Source organism: Ochotona curzoniae, unplaced genomic scaffold (assembly GCF_017591425.1).
Source record: "Ochotona curzoniae isolate NIBS_2020 unplaced genomic scaffold, NIBS_Ocur_1.0 scaffold_4505, whole genome shotgun sequence".
In the NCBI taxonomy this organism is placed as follows: domain Eukaryota; kingdom Metazoa; phylum Chordata; class Mammalia; order Lagomorpha; family Ochotonidae; genus Ochotona; species Ochotona curzoniae.
In genome coordinates, this window is record NW_024467118.1 from 3,343,399 (window position 1) to 3,369,359 (window position 25,961).

At 52.7% G+C, this 25,961-nt stretch overlaps 1 protein-coding gene across 1 annotated transcript; it reads left to right on the plus strand.

The window, feature by feature from the left end:
• The first annotated feature begins 999 nt into the window (after nucleotides 1-999).
• OTOP1 (otopetrin 1) lies at nucleotides 1,000-25,638 on the plus strand. Its single transcript, XM_040966315.1, has 6 exons — nucleotides 1,000-1,297; nucleotides 9,925-10,061; nucleotides 13,660-13,718; nucleotides 18,232-18,362; nucleotides 21,856-22,787; nucleotides 25,468-25,638. The coding sequence occupies exons 1-6, from the start codon at nucleotides 1,000-1,002 to the stop codon at nucleotides 25,636-25,638; spliced, it is 1,728 nt and encodes a 575-aa protein (XP_040822249.1).
• Nucleotides 25,639-25,961: the final 323 nt, after the last annotated feature.

The following is a 25,961-nucleotide window of genomic DNA, read 5'->3' on the forward strand; positions in this document are numbered from 1 at the left end:
ACTGAGAGGGAATGAGGTCTCCAAGGGATGGCTGGACACTGTTGCCAGGAGGGACTGTGCACCAGGTCTGCCCTTACCCTCTGCGGGGTTCCCACGCTCCAGGTTCTCCCTGCCCTAGGCAGTTGGTATCCGGGCCCCTCTGCTAGTGCCAGACCTTACAGGGAGTTTGGAGAAATGCCCTGGGCCCTTCTTAGCAGCGTTGGAATAGTGTGTCCCTGGGGACGCAAGACCAGGCGGGCGGGCACCAGGGTGCAGGGACAGGAGGAAGCGCATGGGTCCCGGACACTGCTGGTGGGATCCAGTTCATTTCTGTCCAGCAGCGGGTCCCCAGCAGTTCGGAGGGATGGGTGCCTCAACCTCTAACCAGACACACCCAGATACAACCTGGAAAGAACGCACAGAGAAACCCGATCCCAGGAACACAGAGGGGGCAGCGCGCAGCACACCGACCTACGGACGCGGACGCGCATCGCCACACGCAGGCTCAGCCAGATCCCCGAGGTGTCTGGGCCCCCAGGGACAGTACGTGGGAGCACTGCCGACCTGCCGGTCCCGACTCCGCCGCGGCCACGCCTCCCGCGCAGCCCCTCGGGCCGCAGCAGGCGAACCCCTAGACTCCCTGCCCCAGCCTGCTGGCCCACTTCTAGCCTCCCAGCGTTTCCGGGCGCCCGGGAGCGAGGCGCAGGAAGAAGCGCGGGTCGGGAAGGGGACCGGGAATCGGACTCGGTCCGTGGGTGATCTCAGAGTGGGCTGGGAACTTCTGGGGTGAGGGAGGTGTGCCGGAGGCGGCGGGGCGTATGTGGGAAAGCCGGGTCCCAGCGGGGTTAGGGGTGAAGTAAACTGTGTGGGTTCCTTGAACAAAGATCAAGCGGCCCTAAGGGGAGGTCAAGCGTGGAAAGCGGTCAGGAGACCCGGCAGGGTTGGCAGAGGACGTCGGAGCTTGGGCAGGCTCCAGTGCGACCTTTCCAGGAGGCGACCCGGTGCGCTGGTGTCTCCGAGATGCGCGTGGGCCAGCCCCCGGTGCCGGAGCACACGGCGGCGCGTATCGGCGTCCAGCAGAAGCTGGCCGAGGCGCTGAGCAGCCAGTACGGGCTCAACGTGTTCGTGGCGGGGCTCCTACTGCTGCTGGCCTGGGCCGTGCACGCGTCGCGCGTGGGCAAGGGCGACCTGCTGGGCTTCCTGACGGCGCTCATGCTGCTGCAGCTGGTCTGGATGCTGTGGTACATGGGCCGCAGCGCCGCTCAGCGCCGCCTCATCCGCCCCAAGGACACGCAAGCTGGCGCCCGCTGGCTCCGCGGTGAGTGGGGGGCACCCCGGCCCTGCCCTCAGCGCGCACCTTCACCTTTAGCCCCTTGGCTCTTGGTCTGTCCCAGCCTGGTTCTAGGCTCTTGCCTGATAACATGCCTGTCCAGATCTTTTCTCTAACCCGCTGCTGCTGCTGCTGCTCTGCTGACCCCTGCGTGAAGGCCACACTCGCTCTCCTCGCTCCGAGGCTGTGCAGATCCAGCCACAGTGGCCTCTCGCGTAGCTGCATTTCCTCCTTTCCCTGTGCGCCCTGATACTCACAAAACCTCTCAGTTCTCACCCCATTTTTTTTTTCCACTTCAATGCCTTAGCATATTCGGTTCCCTCCTCCTGGAAAGCCCCCTCTCCACCTGCTCTCTGCCTTCCAAGACAGGGTTCCAGACCTCCCTGGGGAAGCATCTCCCGTCCCCACACCAGGAGTGTGACCCTGGGTGCTTGGGCTGTGACTGGTCCTGTCCAACTTCCCTCTCCTCCAGCCCCTGGGAGTGGCCCCTGAGCCCTCTCAGGCCTGGATGTAGAGAAGGTGCTAAACAAATGAAGGACAAGAGGATGGGCACAGAGGCACCTGTTGGGTTCTTGCAGCACAGAGAGTAAAATGGTTGGGAAGAGAACTGCTGGCTCCTGCAGGCGAGGGACTGCTGCCACCCAGACTCCACGCAGGTGAAAGGGAGGCAGCTGGGTTGAGGGATGAGTGGAGAAAGCCATGTCGGACCAGGCTGTCTGGACACAGGCGTTTTCCACTGTGATCTGCAGGTAATTGGGACTGGGAGCATGGCTCTGCCTCCTTGCCCTCGTGCTCCAATAACTATAGGCTCACATGCCTTCTGCTCCCCACAGCTTCCCCCACGCTCTGGCGTAGGTGCCTTCTGCGGTCTTTGTGCCCGGCAGGAAGGACTCATACACCCATAGCCACTGAACCGCTCTCTGTAAAGCTGCCCGGAGCCATGTGCCTTTCTGCCTTGGGTGGTGATGATCGGGGGCTTCCTGGTTCACCTCACCTTTAGGAAGATTGCACCGCATCCCTGGTGGCTGATTCCGGTTCTGAAGATGGTGGTTTTGAGGGAGGCTGGCGGATTTGTGACTGTGGATGACAATGAGGGGCAGTGCCATATAAAGCAAACCCCAGATTGACACAGACTTTGCTTCTGCCTTCCTGCAGTGGAAGCTCGTTCATCCTGCCTTCTGTCCTCCCTCGTCTCTATTCCTTCCTTTTCCCTCCCCTCCCTATCTCCTCCTTTTCTTTGGTTCCTTTCTCTCTCCCTCCTCCCCTCCTTTTCCCTTCCTCCCTCTGTGCTTCCCACTCTTCCTTTTCTCCCCTTTTCTTCCATCCTCTGTCCCCCATTCTTCCTTGCCCTTTTCTTTCTGTCTTTCCCTCCTTCCAGGATGCCTCTGAGTACCGGGGACTTCATTCCCGAATGAGTGATTGCGTCTTTGCCCAAACTGGGAAGCCAGAGTGAGGAGCAAGAGAGGCTCCTCCTGCACCACTTGAGATGTCTTTTGGCCACTGAGCAGGAACAGGATGAATAAGATAGAACAGGGGAAGCACACAGCAGATGTTGAGTGCGTGGAGGCTGTCGAGAGCCTCAGTGTTTCAAGGAGGATGGTGAATCCTGGAGACAGTGCCGCCCTGGAAGGTCTGGCTGAGTCTGATTTCCTTATCAGTAGAAGAAGAATCCCAGTCATCTTTTGGGCAGGGACTGGTAGATGCTGGAGGAAGCAGGTGGTCAAGCCTTGATAAGCCGCAGATTCACAACAGGAGCAGGAGCAGCTATGAGCGTCACGGGTCCTTGGTACCTTGGGTAGTGGCTTCAGCCCCACTAGAGACAAGTTTTCTTGTAGACTCGCAGCTGGAAAGGGAGGCTTGAGTTAGGAAGGTGGCTCTGCCATGGTGCTGGAGACAGGCTGAGAAGTGGCCAGTGTGAGACGGCATCACTGAGCATGGTGCTGGGCACTGTGGAGAGCATCAGGGTCAGGTCCAGGCTGGGAACTGGCTCCAGGCAGGAGGCATTCTTCTCTGGGAGCTGTGGGAACGTGAAAACTGTATTGTTCAGGGTCTGCTCGCTGGGCTAGTCAGCCTATACTCTCTTAAAGGCAGACACTTTGTCTTGAGTGCTCACCATTGTGTCTGAGCTCCTGGCAGGATGCCCAATGCCAAGTAAGTGCCAGTTGATGTCTGCTGAAAAATAGAACCGATGAATGCATGGGTGATAGGGGAAGAGGAGGACAGTTCTGGGATGCCACCTGCAGTTCAGTTTAAGGAAGACATTGGTGTGTGGTCAGCAGAATAGAAGGGCACATGCTCAGAGGTGATGGACATCGCTGCCTGGGCCATGTCTTGGTGGAGGCCAGATGGCCACTGGTCATGGTGTCCTGGGAAGCATCCTTTGCATGGGATGGAGATGTGGACTGGCTTTGTGGGTCCTTCCAGCTACAAACTCCGAAGAGGGGATTTGGGTTCCAAATGAAGAGGACTGGTTTTCCCTCTGCCAACACTAGCTGGGTACCTGGCACAGTGAGGGATTACAGCAGTTTCCCTTATCCATGGGGCACATGTTCCAAGACCTCCAGAGAAATCCAAATAGTGTTGAACATTCATATATATGAATACAATGTGTGTATATTAATTCAGTATATTATATGTGGTGTAAATAATGCACTAGTATATAGTTTTTATTTTATGTATACTTTTACATAAATATAAAATACTGGTATAATATAAAATACTGATGTAACATATAATACTGATATGTATATGACTATATATAATGCTGGCACCTAAAGTGGTGGTTTACCCTCATGAACCCAAAATGAAACTGCTAGCTTTCATTAAACAAACTCTTCCCATTCTTGCTCACTATTAAACTGGAGGATTTAAAAAATTCAAATAATTACATATGCCATTGTCCCTTTCTTTTGTACATGCTTCCCTTCAAAATGTTTACTCTGTATAATAAAACCTTGTAGGTCATACCAATGGCACATTCTCACGCTGTTCATCTTCACTGATTTGGATTTGACTTCATTATTTTTCCTGTTGTCAGTGTATTTATCTACTTGACCATTCATCCATCTGGATCCATCCATGATCCATCATCCATCTATTCACAAATATATCAATCATCCATCCATCATCCATCCATCATCCATCATCCATCGATCTACCCATCTATCCATCATCCATCCATCCATCATCCATCCATCATCCATCCATCATCCATCCATCATCCATCCATCCATCCATCCAACCATCCATCTGTCATCCATTCATGCAGCCATCCATCCATCATCCATCCACTAATCCGTCTTTCATCCATCTGTCCATGCACCTGTTCATCTGTTATACCCACATCTACTCTCTAATCATCTGCAAATTTGCTGTCCACCATTTCTCTGCCTCATCTTCATCTCTTGGGAGAGCTCTGCTAGGGTTTTAATGTATGCCCCCAAAGGGTCACATGTTGGAAACGTAAGCCCCCAGGGCTCTTTGGGAGGTCACTGGGATGAGATGAGATCATGAGCGTGGGTCTCCTTGGTGGCACTGTGTTTTTTAATTAATTTATTTTTAATATTGTTATATAGTTGTTACATAGTTTAAAGGGATGCATGCCCATGTGGACCTCCAATTACGGTAGGGAGGTGCAGAGAAGGGTGGATAGGACAAATGTTTCAGTTCTTTTTTTTGTTCCTGTGTCTGCTGGAGGGAAAGGAATGGGCTCCTTTTCTTGCTGTCAAACTACATCAGTAATGGATGACTATTTGATGATACCTTAGAGACCCCAGTGTGGGGAATAATGTTCCAAGGGTGTTACTTGAGTGGTTTTTGATAGTTCTGAGACACCGTTGGCTTTGTTGCACTGGGGTTGAGAAAATTTTTCTTAGGTCTATTGGCTGATCAAGTCCACCTTAGGGCACTGTGGTTTTATAAGTAGGGAAAAAGACCCAGCTAGCACGCTTGCTGCATCTCACAACATGATACCCTCTGCCCTGTTGTAATGCTGGTTGGGAGGCTCTCGCCAGGTGCTGGGACCGCCCTGCTGCTAGGATCATGAGCCACACTTTCATTTCTAAATTGCCCAGTCTTGGGTATTTTGAGAACAATTAAAAAATTCATAAGGATAGATACGCTTCAAGTTCACTGGTTGTTTCAGAGGAAGAACGTGGATGTTGTTTCTCCCCTGCCCAGACCTCTGCTCAGCTCTCGCCCTTCAGGCCCTGCCCAACCACCCTCCTCCAACTTGAGTCCTTCCTGTGCTTGGCTTTCCTTTGTGCCCTTGGCACTTCAGGCAGCCTTAGTGTGTTGATTATTTACTCCCTGTCATTGTCAATGGAACGTTGAGTTCCCAATGGCACTCACTTGATTTTACCTGTTGTCATTACCTGGTGCCTGGGTGGTGCCTGGCCTGAAGCTGTGTGCTCCACAAGCAGTGGCCGATGACTCGTGTCCTCGCACACCCTCTGTCTGTTGCCCTGATGAGTGGGCAGCTTCTTTGCTGCATCATCTTTGTGTTCTAGTATGCATGTGGGTCCAGCCCATGCCTTATGGTTCGTGCACATTCCAGTCTACGGAATTCTGTGCTTGCGTGCTTTTCTTGCTCCACGATTCTTATTTCTTTACCTAGTCTCTGGCGTAATGCCTTGTGCACAACGGGCATCTTTGCTTGTGTTGCTGTGCCCAATCACCTGAGCCTAAGCACTTTATTAAGAATTGTGTTTGACTCATGATTTTGTTGGCTGGGGGTGGGGGTGCAACCAGTGTGGCATGGCATTCTGGTGTGCACTGGCTGGCTGTGTCCAACGTGGCAGAAAACCCGAAAGGGAACCAGCTGACGATCCGTTGTTTATGTTTTATTTTAAAATTGATTTATTTGAAAGGCAGAGTTATCGAGATAGGAGAGAGACAGACTGAGGGAGATCTTTCATCTACTGGCTCACTCCCCAGATGCCAATCAGACCTAAGACTGGGCCAGACCAAAACTGTCCCAGGTGTGCTAGCAGGAGGCTGGTTGGAAGTGGAGCAGCCAGAACTGGAATCACCACCTATGTGGGATGCCAGTGTTGTAAGTGGCGGGTTAATCTATTATACCACAGTGCCAGTCCATAAGCAGTCCACTTTCAGGAGAACTAACTGGGATCAGAGAGAACTACATTAATCCCTTCTGATTGGCACCTCCAGTGACTTTCCATTAGGTCCTGCCTCTTAAAGCTTCCACCATCTTAACATCTCCAATCCTGAGGACCAAGCTTCCAGCACACGAAGTTTTGGAGGGGGAACACATGCAGACCACCCCCAAATGATGGTGGTGAGAATGCTCCAAATATCAGATGAACATCAGTGAGTGCATGAACTACAGAGCATGAGAGGGTATGTGAAGTATTTATCACAGAACCCTTGAAATGGCATCCACACTGAGGTTCTAGGCCAGCGGTTCTCAGAGCAAGGATCCCAGGCCACCAACATCAGCTGCTCTCTCTGTCTGCCTGGTCCTGGAACTTGTTACAGATGCAAAATATGGGTCCCACCCTGACCTCCTGGGTCAGCATCTCCGGGGGTGGAGCCAGCAGCCTGTGTTTTCCTGAGTCCTGCAGGCAATTCTGGAGCATTCTCAGGTGTTGCAGCCACTGCTGCAGAGCATGAAAGGTAGTTACAGAGGGAGAGGAAGAGGGAGAGGGAGAGAGAGAGAGAGATCTTTCACCTGCTGGTTCACTCTACAAATGACCCCAATAGCCAGGGCTGGTCCAGACTGAAGCCAGAAGCTTCATCTCTGTGTAGGAGCCTAAGCACTTGGGCCACCCTCAGCTGTTTTTCCAGGTACATCAGCAGGGAGTTGGATTGGAAGTGGAGCAGCTGGGACTCAAACTGGTACCCATATGGGATACTGGTGCGTCAGGCAGTGGCTAACGCACTACATCATAGTGCCAGCCCCAGATGAATTCACTTTCTCAAAATGCCCTACAGACATTCTGTTGATCTTGGTCCCCTTTGAATGTTGTCAGCTCTCTCTGTCCACAGATTCTGTATCCTTGGATTTAGCCCACCAATGGTGTGAACCATTGGAAGAGAGCTTTTGTGTGCGTGCTCAGCAGGCCAACTTTCCTTCCTTGTGGGTATTCCTTCAGTAACAGGAGAGCAGCTATCTGCATGGTTTTTACACAGCCTTGGGTGAATCAAGGACTCACAGAGCTAATTTGAAGTTTGTGGGAGGATGTGTATTCATTCCCTGCAAGTTCATCGTCATCTTACGTGAGGGGTCCTGGAAACAATGCCACACAGGTAGCAAGGGACAACTGCATGTTGTATGTCACATCCTGTCCCACGTGTGGGGTGGGCACAGTTACTCAGAGGAGACAATACCTGCTTTCCAGGTTAGATGGAACTGCTCTCAGTGTGGGGCCCTCGGGAATCACTGATGCTGTCGTGCCTGTCGGAGTGTCCTTGCTTTCCCACTCGGAATACTGTTCCATTATAGTGGAGTTCACATTGAGTTTATCCATTCTTTAGGGGGGGCGTTTGGGTTGCTTCCGCCCTTTGGCTGCTGTGAATAATGCTGTTTCGAGATGAACATTGGGTGTGTGAATGGTCTGTTGTGTTGCTGCTTTCAACTCTTTCCAGTACATGCCTACAATGGCTGGATCATGAAGTGATTGTGTTTTTCTGAAAGCCCTCCCTGCTGTTGTCTGCAGTGGCAGCACCATTCCTTACTCCAACCCACAGCTGCACAGCTGCTCACGCTGTGTCCTCAGCAGCACTTGGCATTGTATTTCTCAGGTTTTCAGAGGAGCAGAACTGGAGGGAGTGAGGTGGTGGTGGTCCTGGGGGGGAGTGAGGTGGTGGTCCTGGCGGGAGTGAGGTGGTGGTGGTCCTGGGGGGAGTGAGGTGGTGGTCCTGGGGGGGAGTGAGGTGGTGGTCCTGGCGGGAGTGAGGCGGTGGTGGTCCTGGGGGGAGTGAGGTGGTGGTGGTCCTGGGGGGAGTGAGGCGGTGGTGGTCCTGGGGGGAGTGAGGTGGTGGTCCTGGGGGGAGTGAGGTGGTGGTGGTCCTGGGGGGGAGTGAGGCGGTGGTCCTGGGGGGAGTGAGGTGGTGGTGGTCCTGGGGGGGAGTGAGGTGGTGGTCCTGGGGGGAGGGAGGTGGTGGTGGTCCTGGGGGGAGTGAGGCGGTGGTGGTCCTGGGGGGAGTGAGGTGGTGGTCCTGGGGGGAGTGAGGTGGTGGTGGTCCTGGGGGGGAGTGAGGCGGTGGTCCTGGGGGGAGTGAGGTGGTGGTGGTCCTGGGGGGGGGTGAGGTGGTGGTCCTGGGGGGAGTGAGGTGGTGGTGGTCCTGGGGGGAGTGAGGCGGTGGTGGTCCTGGGGGGAGTGAGGTGGTGGTCCTGGGGGGAGTGAGGTGGTGGTGGTCCTGGGGGGGAGTGAGGCGGTGGTCCTGGGGGGAGTGAGGTGGTGGTGGTCCTGGCGGGAGTGAGGTGGTGGTCCTGGGGGGAGTGAGGTGGTGGTCCTGGCAGGAGTGAGGTGGTGGTCCTGGGGGGAGTGAGGTGGTGGTCCTGGGGGGAGTGAGGTGGTGGTCCTGGGGGGAGTGAGGTGGTGGTCCTGGCGGGAGTGAGGTGGTGGTCCTGGCGGGAGTGAGGCGGTAGCTTGGCCTTTTGGTCTGCATTTCCTCAATGATCGGTCATGTGGGGCATTATTTCTTGTACTTGTTGGATGTTTTAATCTCTTCTTTGAAGAAATGTCTATTCATGTCCTTTCTTAAAGCAGGTTGGTTTACCTTTGTGTTCGTTGTTGAACCCTGGATGTCCGTTTGTATTGTGGGTATGAATGACTTAGCAGATAAGTACTTTGTAAATATTTTTCTCTTTTTTGCGGTTGGCTTTTCACTGATGGTGGCCCCGATGCAGTTTTTCATTGTAAGGTAGTTTAGCTCATCTATTTTTACTTTCGTTGTTTGTGCTTTTGTCACAGCCAAATCATCATTGCCAAATCCCATGTCATAAAGATTTTCTCTTCTGTTTTCCTTTCAGAGTTTATGCTTTTTTCTTGGTATTCAAGTCTTTGATTCTTTTTCAGTTATTTATTAAGTATGGCATCTAGAAAGGACGCTACTTCAATGTTTTGAATGTAGATCTCATGTTTTCCCAACACCATTTAAAAAAGATTTATTTATTTAAAAAATTTTATCGGAAAGGCAGATATACAGAGAGAGGGAGATACAGAGAGAAGATTTTCTGTCTCCTGGTTCATTCTCCAAGTGGCAACAGCCAGAGCTGAGCTGATCTGAAGCCAGGAGCCAGGAACTTCTGGGTCTTCTACGCAGATGCAGGATCCCAAGACTTTGGGCCGTCTTCAATTGCTTTCCCAGGCTACAGGTAGGGAGCTGGATGAGAAGTGGAGCAGCTGAGATACAAACCAGTGTTCACATGGAATCTTGGTGCATGTGAGGCGAGGACTTTAGCCACTAGCCCATCGTGCTGGGCCCTCCCAGCACCATTTGTTGAGAAGACTGTTCCTTCCCTCTGATTGGTCTTGGTGTCCTTGTAAAAAATCTGGACCAATACGAGAGTGCTGAATATAATTATCTCGAAGTGACATCAGTGCATATTAACACACATGTATGTGCGTATCCCCTCCCCCTCAATTTAGGCAGCATCACCTTGTTTGCAATCATTACCATCATCCTGGGATGCCTTAAAATTGGGTACTTCGTGGGATTTTCGGCATGCTTGTCCGCCACTGAAGCAGTCTTCCCTGTCACACATGCAGTGCACACTCTCCTGCAGGTAAGTGCCCAGAGTCCAGTTGTGCTGTGTTCCTGTGAAGTGCGTCCCAGGATGCTTAAGCCCCCACAACATCAGCAAGCTGAGGAGGAATGGTCATTTGGGCAGTGACTAAGGTGCTGCTTGGGATGCTGCATCCCAGTTGGAGTGCCTGGTTGAGTCTTAGCTTCTCCTCGTCCATCTGGTTTCCTGCTGATGCTCACCATGGGCGGAGCAGGTGATGGCTCAAGCCTGAATCCCCCGACACCCACATGTGAGGCACGGACTGAACCTCATTCAGTCCTTAGCAGATGGCAGATCTCTCTGTCAGTCTCTTCATTTCTATGCCTTTCAAATAAATGGAAAATGAATCAAGTATAAGACATCTAGCAGGTGTAACAGTGTGAGCAGCTGAGGACTTGGTCGTGAGTCCCAATGTGGACCTGAGTCCATCTGTGATGCCCAGTCCTCTAGCTGCCTCCCCTGTGAAATGGGGCTCTGTGTCCGCTTGGACAGGAAAGCCTACCAAGTCAGAGCCCTCCAGTAAAGACCTGGGGGAGGAATCTTATTTTTCTGAGTATGCTGTGACAAGTCTCACCCAGACTGTGTAGAATTCAGTGCTATGACATGTATCACCATGATCCATTTTAGAACATCTTTATCCCCCAAGAGAAGCCTTGTGTCAGATAGCCACTGCTTGGGTCCCTGGAATTCTTTTTCATTAGTCCCCTTGAGGATGAAAAGCTTTTGAAATATATGTGGTTCTCTTTCTCAGCATTAGTGAACTTGGCGTGGCTAAGAAGAGTAGATTTGACAGATACGCTTTATTTTTAAAAAAGATTTATTTTTATTGCAAAGTCAGATACACAGAGAGGAGGGGAGATGGAGAGGAAGATCTTCCGTCTGATGATTCACTTCCCAAGTGACTGCAACGTGCCGATGCTGCGCCAACCCAAAGCCAGGAGCCAGGAACTTCCTTCAGGTCTCCCACACGGGTGCAGGGTCCCAAGACTTTGGGCCATCCTCGACTGCTTTTCCACGAGCAGGGAGCTGGATGGGAAGTGGAGCTGCTAGGATTAGAACCAGTGCCCATAGGGATCCTGGCACGTTCAAGGCGAGGGCTTTAGCCATTAGGCCACGGTGCCAGGCCCTGACACATATACTTTAAATGCATAGCTTAAAGTCAGAAAGTCTCAAGGTTGAACAAAATCCTGGACCTTCCCTGTCATCTGTCCTTGGCGGCATCCATGACAGTGGACACGAGCATTAAGGTCACTGCTTTTCTGGTAATGCAAGTAATGAAAGTCATAGCCAATAGTCCAGAAGCACTTTCCAGCATGCAAAATACTTCTCATTTTTCTCCTTGTGTAATTGCTTTAGGAACTCTTTGAGAACAGGTGTGGGATGGTCACCATCAATTTTTTCTTTTCTTGATTTAAAAAAAAAAAATATTTGAAAGGCAGAGTTACAGAGAGAAGGAGGAGAGAGAGAGATCTTCCATCTGTTGGTTCATTCCCCAAATGGCTGCAACAGCCAGGGCTGGGCTAGGCTGAAGCCAGGAGCCGGGAATCCTATCTGAGGTTCTCCCATGGGTGGCAGGGGCCTAAGCACTTGGATCATCTTCTGATGCTTTCCCAGGTGCATCAGCAGGGAGTCGGATCACAAGGAGAGGAGCTAGGACTCAAACTGACACTCTTAGAGGATGCTAGCGTTGCATGTGGCAGCTTAACCCACTGTGCTGCAAATGCCTTTTCCTTACTGGAAACATCTTAGGTATGCAACAGGATGCTTTGATAAAGACACACGTAGTGGAATGATACTACAGTCCTGCAAATCAGCTTTCCATCATTTCATGCAGTTCCTTTCCTTTTGTTGAGGTCAAATCCCATCCCTTAGCAAGCTTTCTGTGTACAAGGTAGTACTGTAGCCCACAGTGCTTGTGCTGCTGTGTCAGATCACTCGACTTGTCTATCTACCCCGCACATCTGTGACTCCGCACCCTTCGACAACACATCCCCTGGCCTCCCCTGGCCACTGCTGCACTCTCAGAGTCCTTGTTTTGGTGTTGGTGTGTTAGGTTCCATGCATGAGTAGTTTCACATGCTGCCTGTCTTCTTGTGTGTGGGTGATTTCACGTTGCAAAGCATCCTCTGAGTAGGGCAAGAGCAAGCTCCCTTCTGCCCGGAAGGGAGAAGCTGGAGCTCAGAGGACACACTCTTAGGTTCAGCAGCTGTGAGGCCGTGATTGTTCTTATCTATGCCAGGAAGCATGGGCACTTGCTCAGTGACACCATCGCTGCAGCGCTCCTTTTGGGCCCAGTTATGGCGTCTTAACAATTCCGTGTTGACCAAGTGATCTCTAGGTGCACGGCTAGAGGCAGTTCTGGACATCCCCACACATTTATCTGAGATCACTTCAATGGTGAAGCTTTCTGATAGCAGGTGCCCAGCGAACTCAGATGTGGATCGGGAGAGGTGGGGAGCTTGCTAGGAGACTCTGCAAGGGGCTGCCTTGCACCTGGACCTGTGGTGTATGGAGTCCCCCAGGTTCACAACAGAAACCAAGTCCTCCCCACTGTGGCTTCAGGGATGAGGTGGAGCTGAGGCTACGGGCCGGGGTGGAGCCCACCTGGTTCCAGGTATGTTGCTTAATGCTTCTGGGGTGTCATGACTTTATCTGTGAGGGGCCAGCTGATGGACAGCACCTTGCAGAGGATGGTGAATGCTCGTGTGGGGATTACGCCTCATAAATGCAAACATAGTGATAGGGAGCCATTGATGACTTTAGGTGGAACAATGACCTGAACAGATGTGTACTTTTTTAAAATATCACTCTGGGTGGTTGGAGACCTGCAGTTTTCTAATATAAGGCATTTTATCAATGAGCTAGTCGATGAATCAATGAATCCTCAATCACTCTATACCTCTGCACAGGGACTGTACCTTTCATCCAAGATGTCGAGAGAATAGATTAGATATTTAAACAAATGGAGTCATTCAATATGTGTATTATTTAAGAGAGAGAGCAAGCATGAGCTAGCTTACTTTAAAAATGCACAGTGGCCAGCATCGGGCTGGAGCTGAAGCCGGGAGTGCGGCACACAGTCCTGGTCTCACATGCAGGTGGCAGGGATCCAGTCACCTTTGAGCTCTCGCGGTGGCTGTCAGGGTCGGCATTCCCTGGAAGGTGGAGACAGCAGTCGGAGTGGGGTGGGCAGTTCCTAGAGAGTTGTTCTTGGAGAGGCCTTTCCTGAACAAGAAGGTACATCTTAAGCAGAACCACCGGGACGAGACGATATGGGTCTCTCGCTTTGATCTGCTTTCTATAACTCACGTGCTGGCTGAGTGGACAGCAGGAAACACACAGGCCCCTGTCTGTCCAAAGCCACTGATGGGTACCGTGCCACTGCTCCCTGTGCCTTCCAAGGGGAGTGCCACTGTCATCCCCACTTCAAAGGTGGGAAAACCAGAACCAGAAAGGCTGACTTGTGGCTGTGCAGGGAGGTCGCTGAGGTCCACAGCATGTGCCCTCACTTGTAAGTGCTATAGCTTCCCCAGGGTGCAGGTGCAGTGATGGCTTCCCCACTGATGCGCATTTCCTGTCTCTCTGTATTTCCGTCCAGGTCTATTTCCTCTGGGGGCACGCGAAGGATGTTATCCAGTCTTTCAAAACGCTGGAAAGGTAAACATGGCGGACAGCTGCTTTCTGTGTTGGAACTGGATCTAGTTCAGGACAGAGCTCACCACTGGCATATTGCTTGAGACCCGGTCTCACTCAGTTCCCAAAAGCCAGGATGTTATTCGTGGCCACAGAGAGTCCCTGCTTTCACTCCCGTTCCAGAGAATGCCCTGGAAATACAGTGGGAGTGGGCTCGAATTAGACACTTGCCCTTCCCAACTCTCAGTTTTCTCCATCTGTACAATGGACACAATTATGCAGGCTGCCTCTGAGGACTGTAGGGGGCAATTGTCCTAAAGCTCATGGCTTGTGGTGGCAGGCAGGAAGTCCTTCATACATACCAGCCCCATTACTGTCTCTGACCACCATTATTTCAGGAGGTTGTGAGCAGCGTGGGACAGTGGCCTGGATGATCAGGCAGGGGAGAGGGGGCTGGCCTGAAGGCAAAGTGTTGTGATGCTGTTGTTCAGCGTGGTAGGCACCCATCGGTGGGGTCAGGCGTGAGTGCTTGTTCGTGAGGAGGTCCCGCGTCGTATCAGGTCAGTAACAGGAAGCTCCCCCAGCACCATTTGTGGTAACCGTTGATATTTCAGAGACCAGAATATCCCTAGCCCTGGGTAGAACTTGTTCAATAGAATCTGTACTTAGAAATGGATCCCCTCACCTCGTGACACCCAAAGCATTCCCACTGGTGAACATCTGGGCATCTCCTGGGGTGCTGCTAGGGGCCGTGCAACGTTGACTTACTGAGGTGGCCTTGGGTCTTCGGGGCTGTCCTGGAGCTGGCCCTGGTGTTTGGGGCTGTCCTCTGAGGTCTCAGGCAGTGGCCTTGGCTATATATATATATACACATTAGATTTATATATACAAGTTATATATATTAGATCTATTGATTATATATAAGATTTATATATATTTACATATATATAGATTATATATATATTAGACTTATTGATTCATTTGAAATTCAGAGTTACGGAGGGTGGTGGGAAAGAGTGACAAAGCAAGAGCGAATAAATGAGTGAGCAGCAGCCTGGACTGGGTCAGGCTGGCGCCCAGGAGCTCCATCTCTGGCTCTGCATGGGTGGCAGGGGCCCCGACGTGTGCTGCTTTTCTCAGGTGCATTAGCAGGTAGCTGGGTTGGAAGTGGAACAGCCGGAACTTGAACAAGTGTCTATATCAAATGCTGGCATTGCAGGCTGTGGTGTTACCTGCTGTGTCCCAGTGCTGGCCCTTGGCAGTGATCCAACTCCAGAAATATGAATCTGGTGGCCTCCCTCTCTGCTGAGAAAGGAGATAGAGTACATGCCTGTGTCGGCCCTGCTCCTGGCCCGTCAAGCTGGACCGTCACACAAGCTGCGGGAAGTGGCTGTTTACCTGCTCTCCCAGCTCTTCAGGCATCTGAAACTTGGCAGCCACAGCTTCAGGTCCAAGGTTAAAGGGCTCCAGGCTGGTGTGTGGGGAGGGCGCTCTTTCTGGCTGGTGGACAGCCACGTTCTCACCATGGCCACACCTGGCACCTGACACACGCAGCCCTGGTGGCCACTGCACTTCATGTACGAACACGCAGCCCTAGCCACGAGACGTTTGTGACCTCAGGTTCTTCTTTAAAGGCTCGATCTCCAAATCCAGTCGCACTGGGGCTGGAGCTGCAGGAGCCCTGGGATCTGGTACTGTCGGTCAGACATGCTGTGTGCTGGAGCATCTGTGCTGAGATTCTAAGCAACATCACGATGAACCTCTCTGGTTGAAGGCCTGGGTGACATTCCTGGGATCCTGAGCTGTCCCCAGCCAATGTGTATGATCCCATGCGTGGAGCCATGGACTCCTGGCTGGATGGAACGCAGGCCCTTGCAGTGTTCTTCTCTGTGTCACACACAGGCGCCCTCTCATGCCCAGCCCTGGCTGTCCAGGGCAACAGAGAGAGCTGTGACACCCACTGAACTGGTGAGAAGATGGAGGCTTGGAGAAAGAAAGCAGGTGTCTAGGCCGGGGGCCCTGTGGCCACTCCCCACGGTGCCCTGGACCCTGCAGCCTCCGGGGACCAGAGTGAATCGCCAAAGGGAGAGTGTGTCGTTATGATTGTCCTTGGCTTTGGTTCTGTGTGGGCACAGCAGTCTCACCACCACTTGTGCTGGCCCTCTTTCCTGCCACGTTGGATGTGGCCACCAGAAAGTGTAAAACAGTCCCATCTGCTTTATCTTTTCATCAGACCTGTCATCTCAGGGCCTGCCGAGGCCTTGGCCTTGCGGGTTGAGTTGGGAGACAAGGTGTAGAGAGTGAGTGACTTGAGCTAGGTATTACCTCAGCTTCGATTAGTCTGCTGTGTGACATTGAGTTACTTACTGCCTCTAGCTTTTAGATTTTTCTAGAAAAAGTGTAATTGGCATCCCAAACAAACAAGCGAGTTGGGCTTGCTTTCTGCAGATGGGTTTGGACCCTCAGTTTTCCCTGCAGTCCCCACCATTCCTTTTTGCCACCCTGATTTCCCACTAGGCTCCCCTAAGGATTTTGGACCTACCCATGCACACACTGAGCTGCTTTATTCTGGTCTTGAGTCGGTACTCCATGACCCTACACTCTCAGCACATTCCAGAAGTTCTGCCCAGAACACACAATGTCCTGCCATGGTTTGACTCTTTTCCTTTCTCACAGTTCAGGGGTCAGGTGGCGTTGGCTCTAGGGCTGGGAACACCCCGAGTTCGGGAAGGCTCGTCTTGGTTGTCGGCTAGGGTTATGGGCGTGAGAAAGCACCTGGCAGGAAAGGCCACCTGTCCACGCCATGCAGGGCCATGGCCACACCAAGTAGGCAGGGCACTGCCAGCTTGCAGGAAACCGTTGGCACCTGCCGGACATTATCGATGCCTCTTCCTGGAGTTTGGTGAGCCGGGAGTGTGACAATGCATGTGGGTCAGGAAAAAAGAGAGAGAAAAGGGAGCCAGGTGCAGGATGAGTCAGAGCAAAGCCAGGCAGGTGGAGACCAACACCATCGTGTGCTATTGTCAAAGGGCCCGTAGACGGCTGCCCAGGTGCCAGCCACAGCAATAGGCAAAGCGTGAGGGCAGTGGAGGGGGCAAGCCCTCGCTCAGGCACCTTGGGACTCTGTTTCTTTTTCAGGCATGGCTGCACAGCTGCCTCCAGCAGGCAGGGTTCAGAGGAGGAGAGGGCTTGCCTGGGGTTGCTCTCAGGAGTTCCACAGTGCTTGGCAGGGTTGAGGACATGGCTGCACCACTTTTCATGGAAGTAGTGATGTGCCGGATTTTGAAATCCCCAGAAAATCATCAAGTCTGAAGTCGGTGCTAAGGCATAAAGGTGGTTTATTCAGGTTAACCTAGGTCTCCCAGCTACCTCCCCCAGCCCAGTAGGGCTGGGCAAGGGAGGGGCAGCCACAGACGAGGCTGCTGTAGGATCCGCAAGGAGGACAAAAAGAAGCGTGAGCAAGAGCCCAGCATTCTTATACATTTCAGGCTATTAATTATACAGTCATGATTTAGCAGGCTGCTATTGGTGGATTTGAAACAAGCAACTTTCAAAAAGCACAAATCGATGAGCTATTGGGCTGTGAATCTTATCAAACACCAGGTACCTCCTTCCTGAGCAGTGGTCTGCCTGGTGACCTGCCAGGTGTCCTGCGGGGTGTCACGTAGACTATCAGGCCTGGAGTTCACACAGCCCCCAGCCGAGCCATTAAGGCAGAATCACAAAGGCAGAAAACATCTAGGTTCTTCAGTGGGAGACATGGGCCAGTGGTGTTAGAAAGGGAGGAACGTGCTTCCTCTGGCCTCGGCTCTCTGGTGTGCGAGTGCCTGACTCCCCAGACAGCTCTGACACCTCTCCCAGATCACCTGTGAGCTTCAAGGCATACAGCTGATGCCACGGATGCCACCTGGAGCCCGTGGGTGTGGCAGACCTTGGAGGATTTGGAACCACAGTGATTCTACATGAGCTGCGTCCCACCCCGTTCTCTCCTCTGTCCCCAGGGTCTAGCATTTGCTGTCATCCCATTCTCTTTACTGCCATGTCTTTCTAAGAGGCAGCATGGCATAGAGCCATGAACAGGCTTTCTTCATTCCTCTGTCTTTGATCCAGAAAGCAAAGCCTTCTCAGACTTACCCATAACCTGGGCAGCAGGGCAGCTGGTTGCTTCCTTTGAGGAAGTTAATTTCCCTGTAGCCCTGTTTCCAACACAGCCTCTTTAAAAGTCCTGGAGACCACGAGTTGCAGCAAGTGCAAGATGAAGGCCGAAGGCCCAAGGAGCTGCCTTTTACAGTCAAATTCACCTGGAGCCTGTGTGGCTGGAAGACACTAGATGGTGACTTAAGAGGAGGCGTGTGTGTGTGGGCATGTGTGGGGAATGCACGCATGTGTGGGTGCACACACGTCCATGCGTGCATACATGCATACTCATGAATGCTCACATGCGTGTGTTCACGCACACGGCGGTGGCATCTCAGTCTCACACTCTGGGGCCTGGTGTTCTCCCAGGGCTGCTTGGAGCCACTCTCTGTGCTTGCAGGTTTGGGGTAATCCACTCGGTGTTCACCAACCTGCTGCTGTGGGCCAACGGTGTCCTCAACGAGTCCAAGCACCAGCTGAATGAGCACAAGGGCCGCCTTATCACCCTGGGCTTCGGGAATGTGACGATGGGTGAGCAGGCAGGGTCTCTCTCTCTCTGCCAAATTAAGACTCCCGGGGGCTCTGTGCACACCAGAATGTTCCAAGATGCAGCAAGGGGCGGGAGGAGCAGGAGCCAGAGACCCGCAGGTGTCCCTTAAGTCTACATCTGCAGACAATTCTCCATTGTTGAAAAGCTCCCCACACCTGTTCGGGCTGGCTCTCCTCTGCCACGGAGGCAGGGTGTGTGAGCATGACAGGCTTGCGCCTTGATGCAGGGCTGGTGCCTGGTTCTCACGGCCCAGTTTGCAAGATAAAGAGGCATCTTTGTTTCTAGCAATGAGGAAGATGTCTGGCTGTTCCTGGTTGCGTTTTAATTCAGCCCCTATGACCTGTTGCTTTTACTAAGAGTGAGGTTTTCAACAGGCCCGTGCATGTTTAATGGTGGGTTGCATGGGCCAGTTGTCATTTTCAGGAAGGTTGTTGGACTTTTGTTTTCTTTTCTTGCTTGTTCCTCTGAGGGCCTGTAGCCCCTGTCCTTCCATTTGTCTCTGAATCCTTGAGCATTTACAATACAATCCATCTTGCTCAAGCTGAGGGTAACATGGGGAAGGGCTTGGGTCCTGTCACATACCAGCTGCATGAGCTTCAGGGACAGTCCACATCCCTGCTCCTCCCTTTCCTGTTAGTTGTAGGGGGGTGTTGCACCAGGGGAAGCCCCTCCCAGCTACCCTAGCTTGGCAGTCCTGGCCATTCCCAAGAGATCCCAGGAGTCTTTCTCGTAGCACCTCACTTCCACCTTGGCATTAGTGAGTCACAGCCATGGCCCCAAGGAAAGCAAGTCTTGTTCTAGGCAGGTAGCTCCTCCACCACCTGCCCCAGGACTGGGGGTGGGGCAGCCTGGAGTCACTTGCGTGTTAGCTTCCATTCCACACACACACCACTCACAGGTGGGAGCATCTCAGAGCAGTGGGACTTGCAAGGTGCCCCCACCCACTGTTGCTGGTTCAGCACTGCTGAACTCCTACGGAGTCTCCCCATGTCTCAGCTCAGTAGGGTCTTGTTCAGGGACAGGACAAGGGTCAGGAGGGAAGGTCCAGATTGATGGGGTTGGAGTGATGGATGCCTGCTCTTGACAGACAAATCTAAGTCCATTATTTTTAGAGGGCTATTGGGGCCAGATGGCTAGAATTTGGCTCAATTTAGCCATTTTAGAATGTATCTTATTCAACAACATAGGTGTTACCCTACAGGCTCAGAAGGCAAGGCTCAAGTACAATTTTAAAAGTCTATTTTAAATATATTTAAACCTTTTTGTTTATCTGAGAGGCAAAAAGACATCCATCCATCCACCCATCTATCCATCCATCCACCCTTCTTTTCATCTATCCTTCCACCTTTATTTCCAACCAACCATCCATGCATCCATCCATCCATCCATCTATCCATCCATCCACCCTTCTTTCCATCCATCTACCCTTCTTTCCATCCATCCATCCACCCTTCTTTTCATCTATCCTTCCACCTTTATTTCCAACCAACCATCCATCCATCCATCCATCCATCCATCCATCCATCCATCCATCCATCCATCCACTCTTTCTTCCTTCCTTTCATCCATCCATGTACCCATCTAGCCACCTGTACATCTTTTTGCCTAGAGCACTCCCATCTGCTGGCTCCCTCCTCAGAGGCTCCATGGCTGGAGCTGAGAACTGTATCTGGATCTCTCCCCTATGGATGACAGGAGCCCACCTCCCGAGCCATCACCTACCGCTGCCTGCCCACGTGTGCATTAGCAGAGAGCTGGAGTCAGGAGCTGCAGGAGGCGGTCAAACTCAGGCACCCAGAGGACCACTATCATCTTAACCACTACACTAATTGCCCATCTCTTCATTTCCCTCTGAATGCCTGCCAACTCTTCCATGATGTGGCTGTACCAGAATACACCCAACATTCGCCAAGCCCACACACTTAGAAGACACACTTTGCTTGTTCCTAGGGTGGGTTGGGTGGAATGGGGGCCTAAGGCTGCATCTGTATCAGTCACTCACCCTCATTGGCTTGCAGCCTTTTCCCGAATCAAGAAGCAGTTTTGCGCTGCTGCCCCCATTCTATCCCCTGGAATCCACATGGTCTCGGTGCACCTACCTCCTGCCAGTCTTGCCAGTGTCTGACAGTCTTTTTAAAAAATGTTTATTTAATAGGTAGAATTTGTAAAGAGAGAGAGAGAAAGAGATCTTCCATCCAATGACTCACTTCCCAAGTATCTGCAATGGCTGGAGCTGGGCTACTCCAAAGCCAGAGCCAGGCACTCCTCAGTCTCTCATTTGGGCGAAAGGGCCCAAGGACTTGAGCCATCTTCTGCTGCTCTCCTGAGCATATTAGCAGAGAGATGGATTGGAAGTGGAGCAGCTGGGACTTGCACTGGTGCCCAGATGGGATGCCAGTGTCACAGGCAGAGTCCTTATGTGCTATGCCACAATGGTAGCCCCAGTGACCGACAGCTTTAAGAGCAAAATCTTTGCTGATTACAAGGGACATTTCTTCCACCCACCATGGGGATATTTTTGGACGATAATTTGAAAATCATACAGGTAGATCATATTCATAGAAAAGATTTGGAGAAACAGGAAAACATAGCATAGAAGAGAAAAATCCCCTGTCATCTTTTTTCTTCTTCTCTCTCTCAAGATATATTTATTTTTATTGGAAAGGCAGACCCAGAGAGAGGGAAAGACAGAGAGAAGGACCCTTCATCTGCCAGATCACTCCCCAAGTGGCAACAGCCAGAGCTGAGCTGATCTGAAGCCAGGAGTCAGAAGCTTTTTCCAGGCTCTCATGTGGGTGCAGGGTCCCAAGGCTTTGGACCATCCTCTACTGCTTTCCCAGGCCACAAGCAGGGAGCTGGAATGGAAGCAGAGCAGCTGGGACACAAACCGGTGCACATATGGGATCCCAGTGGATGCAAGGCAAGGATTCAGCTACTAGGCCTTCGTGCTGGACCCTGCCTGCCATTTTTCTATCAAAAACAAAACAAAAACAAATAAAAAACATTGTTAGCATTTATGAACTTCTAGTTTATGTGCTTCTAGATGTTTCCAGCTATTTTTACTTGCTTGCCATGACTATATGGATATTTTGCAAAAATGGAGCCAAATTTCTCTCCTCTTGCTATCCTGAGTGCCTGGTCAATGTCTTCCTAGGTTGACCAGTAACCTTTCCTTTAGGCACAATGATGCGCTTTCTGGTTGAGATGGGCTGTGCATAGAGGTCTTTTGAGAACATTGAGTGTCCCCATGATAGGACACACAACATCCAGCCTAGACTCAGCCTGGGTGTATGGGAGGACCTAGCCTAGACCCAGCCTGGGTGTGTGGGAGGACCTAGCCTAGACCCAGCCTGGGTGTGGTGGGAAGACGCAGCAGTTGGCTCCCAAAAGGGACACACTTATCTGAGCTCCTCCATGTCTCTGCTTGGAGCACTAACAGCCCCTGCCCTGACCCGGGGCTCTGCTGTCCCCTAGTTCTGGATGACCACACCCCGCAGTGCAACTGCACACCCCAGGCCTTCTGCTCGGCCGTCTCCTCTGGCATCTACTACCTGTACCCCTTCAACATTGAGTACCAGATCCTGGCCTCCACCATGCTCTATGTCCTATGGAAAAACATCGGCCGTAGGATGGACAGCCAGCAGCCCCGGCAGATGCAGTTCAGGTTCCATGGGGTGGCGGTGGGCTCTGCCCTTGGCCTGGCTGTGCTGGCTGCCACCATCGCTGTGGTGGTGGCATACCTGATTCGGATTGGGCGCTCTAAGAGCAAGAGCGAGTCGGCGCTCATCATGTTCTACCTGTACGCCATTGCACTGCTGTTGCTCATGGGGGCTGCGGGGCTGCTAGGCATCCAGCTCCACCGAATGGACAACAAGTCGTTGGACGAGTCCAAAAACCCGGCCCGCAAGCTGGACACGGACCTCCTGGTGGGCACAGCCTCCGGTTCCTGGCTCATCTCCTGGGGCTCCATCCTGGCCATTATCTGTGCTGACACCTGCCCCCCCTACACCTGGTACAACCTGCCCTACTCGGTCCTGGTGATCGCTGAAAAGTCCATCCAGAACCTCTTCATCATTGAGTCTGTCCACCGGGAGCCCGAAACACTTTCTGAAGACATCCGAACGCTTCGTGTGGTCACCGTGTGTGGCAGCGACGCCACGCCCTTGCCTGCTGCCTGCCTCCAGAGCAGCCCAGGTGTGGCTGGGGATCAGGCTCCCCAGGGTGGGCACAGCCCGTGGGTTGCTAACGGCAACACATGTCTGCCAGAAGCTGGAGGCAAAGAGGAGGAGGAGAGTGGCCAGGCTGAGGCCCTCCACCGAGCCTGCTGCCCCCTCTTGCTGCAGGGCAATGCCAAGAGGAGCGTCCTGAGGAACGTCACAGCCTTCTTGTTCCTCTGCAACATTGCGGTAAGTGCATCCCCTCTGAGCTTTTTAAAGTTATTTTATTTTGCTCTGAAGTGAAAAGCTACAGAGAGAAGGAGAAACAGAATCTTCCATCCATTGGTTCAATCCCCAAGTGGCCACAAGGGCTGCAACTGGACTGACTCAAAGCTAGGAACTTCTTCCAAGTCTCCCCTGTGGGTGCAAAGAAGTCAAGGACTTGGGCCATTCCGTCGGCTGCTTTCTCAGGAGTGTTAGCAGGGAGCTGGATTGGAAGCGTAGCAGCTGGAACAGATTGGTGCTCCTATGGGATGCTGGGCTGCAGGCAGGGCTTAGGCTACTATGCCATGGTGCCAGCATCTGATGCTTGTTTTGAAATCAAGCCATTTATGTTTCTTGTCTTTTTCAGATAAGGCGGGGAGGCAGCTTGTCACAAAATTCCTCAAAGTATGAGGGTGGAAAAAGTAGGGGCTCTTCAAAAATTCATGGAAAATGTAGGTTGTTGAAATTCTCCTTGGATTTCAAAATTGCTTTACAACCAAGTTTCCTCTCCTTACTCCATTTTCCACATACTCTTTGAAGTATCCTTGTATATGTCTGCAAATCCACCTGCAGGGGGAGTAACTGGGGCCTGAATCTGGGCTGGAAACTGAGGATTAAAGATGGGAAGAGTATGCTTAGGGAGGGAGCCAAGGGGTAATACCTTAAGGATGACGGATCTAGATGGGGCAGGAGCAGGTGAGCTGGGACTGAGGGTGGGGGCTGAGATGGGCAGGAGCAGGTGAGCTGGGACTGAGGGTGGGGGCTGAGATGGGCAGGAGCAGGTGAGCTGGGACTAAGGGTGGGGGCTGAGATGGGCAGGAGCAGGTGAGCTGGGACTGAGGGTGGGGGCTGAGATGGGCAAATGCATATGAGGTGGGACTGAGGGTGGGGGCTGAGATGGGCAGGAGCAGGTGAGCTGGGACTGAGGGTGGGGGCTGAGATGGGCAGGTATAAGTGAGCTGGGACTGAGGGTGGGGGCTGAGATGGGCAGGAGCAGGTGAGCTGGGACTGAGGGTGGGGGCTGAGATGGGCAGGAGCAGGTGAGCTGGGACTAAGGGTGGGGGCTGAGATGGGCAAGTGCATATGAGGTGGGACTGAAGGTGGGGGCTGAGATGGGCAGGAGCAGGTACAGGTGAGCTGGGACTGAGGGTGGGGCTGGAACGACACACAGCAGGTGAGCTGGGCACCTGGCTCTGGTAGACAGTGCTTCCGGCAAATCCAGCATTGTTGAGATGAACTTGACCTGTGATTCCTAAGCACCTTGACCGCCCGAGGTCTGGTCTTCCCGAGCTGTCTCACAGAGTTTGTAAGTGAGTGGCTTAGGGGTTTGTCTGCAGGTGAACCACGTTGTGTTTGCCCTCGTGCATGCTTGCTGTTATTTTTGCCACATGATCAGCAGCTGTCTGCAGCATTAGCAGTCATACCTGGTTCCAGATGGAAAGATGAGAGCATGGCTGTACCCCAACACTGTTCCTCGGGCCCAGTCCTAGCTGCACAGGTGGGAGGGGCACACCTGGTTTGCTGTGTAGTGTGATGATGGGAGGAAGTTTGGAAAGGTGTCCAGTCACCCACCTGTCACTGGGTGGTCCAGGTGGGATAAGCAGTTTGTCCAAGAGGCACAGGGAGAATGAAATCAAGGCACAGTGTACAATGGGAGGGGCAGCAGGGCCTGTTTGGAAGGAGCAGCAGCAGCTGCTGACCCGTCCGGGGCCCTGCGATGGCTGCGGCTAGCAGGAGAGTCTCTCCCTGGGAGGGGCCTGCTGCTTGTTCTCTAGCAGCGGTACTGAGGCCATTGCAGCTGGCCTGTCCTTGTTTTCCTACTGGCTGATCTGCTGCTGAGCTCCCTGGCCCTAACTCCAGTGGGTCAGTTGGTCCGAGTCCAGGTGCGTTCACTCTCCCGTACCTCCTTAAGGCGTCATGCAGGGCAGGGAGGGGGCAATGGAAATCAGAATGGCCGTGGGTCTGCCCACGGGAGTCAGAATGGCCGTGGGTCTGCCCACGGGAGTCAGAATGATCATGGGCCGGCCCACAGAAGTCAAAATGGCCGTGGGTCTGCCCAGCAAATCTGATTCTGGCTTTAGGTCTCTTGGGACATGAGGAGGAGTGCTGAAGGGATGCAAACCGGGGGGCTCTGGCACCAGAGAATCCTGGACTGGGGGCTTCTGCGGTTAGAGTAAAATGAGAGAGAGAGAGAGCATGAGCAAGCAGTGGGTAATGACCACAGGCTGTGTGTTCGCAGCGGGAGCCCAGAGCGACTGACTCCTACAAGCTGATTCCGGGGGAGCCCTGACAGTGGAAGGGGAGGGAGGAAAGGGGGAACAGCAAACATATGAGGTCACTGCTTTAGGCTTCACACTTAGATCTGTTTTGTTGTATGGGAGGTATTGTTCGCCCATCTCCTAGATGAGGAAACTGAGTCCAGTGAGGGCTGTGGGGATGGATGGATGGATGGAGTTGGGTGGGAGGGGGAGAGGACAGAGACTTCCGGGCATGATGGCTTCCGGGGACAGGGGGATGACGGTGCAGTGTCTTGTTCTTCCCACAGGTGTGGCTCTGGCTTGGGGAGTTCAGGCCTGCACCTCCTCCCCACTCACCCAGGCCAGACCTGGGGCTTCCTCGGAGCTGGGAACTGTTCAGTGTGACGCCCCCTCCTTTCCTCCCACAGCTCTGGATCCCCCCCGCCTTCGGCTGCCGGCCTGAATACGACAACGGCCTGGAGGAGACGGTCTTCGGCTTTGAGCCCTGGATCATCGTGGTGAACCTGGCCATGCCCTTCTCTATTTTCTACCGCATGCACGCAGCCGCCTCTCTCTTTGAGGTCTACTGTAAGATATAGGCGGGGTCTTGCCCATGGGACCTGACAGGGAGCTCCTGGGCAAACAGCACCTGACACACACACACCTGCCGTCTGCCTCTGCCAGTTTCCTTGCAGACAAGTTGGAGCCGAAGGGATGAGCGGCTGTCCCTGCCCGGTTCATCCTAACCAAACACAGCTCCTTTGTGCTCTGTCTCAACGAGAGCTTGTGGTGTCAGGCTGCATGCGAGGTTGGAGCAGAGATGGCCGGTCTTTCAGAAGAAGCATTTTGGCTTGAGGTTTCTCACAGGGCATCCTATGAGCTTTTCCTGACAATCATTCCTGCTAAATGATACCCCTTTCAG

Coding starts and splice junctions, on each gene's coding strand:
- OTOP1 (XM_040966315.1), top strand. CDS start 1,000: ATGCGCGTGGGCCAGCCCCCGGTGCCGGAGCACACGGCGGCGCGTATC. Junction 1,298..9,924: donor TGGCGCCCGCTGGCTCCGCG/GTGAGTGGGGGG, acceptor CCCTCAATTTAG/GCAGCATCACCTTGTTTGCA. Junction 22,788..25,467: donor TGTTCCTCTGCAACATTGCG/GTAAGTGCATCC, acceptor TTCCTCCCACAG/CTCTGGATCCCCCCCGCCTT.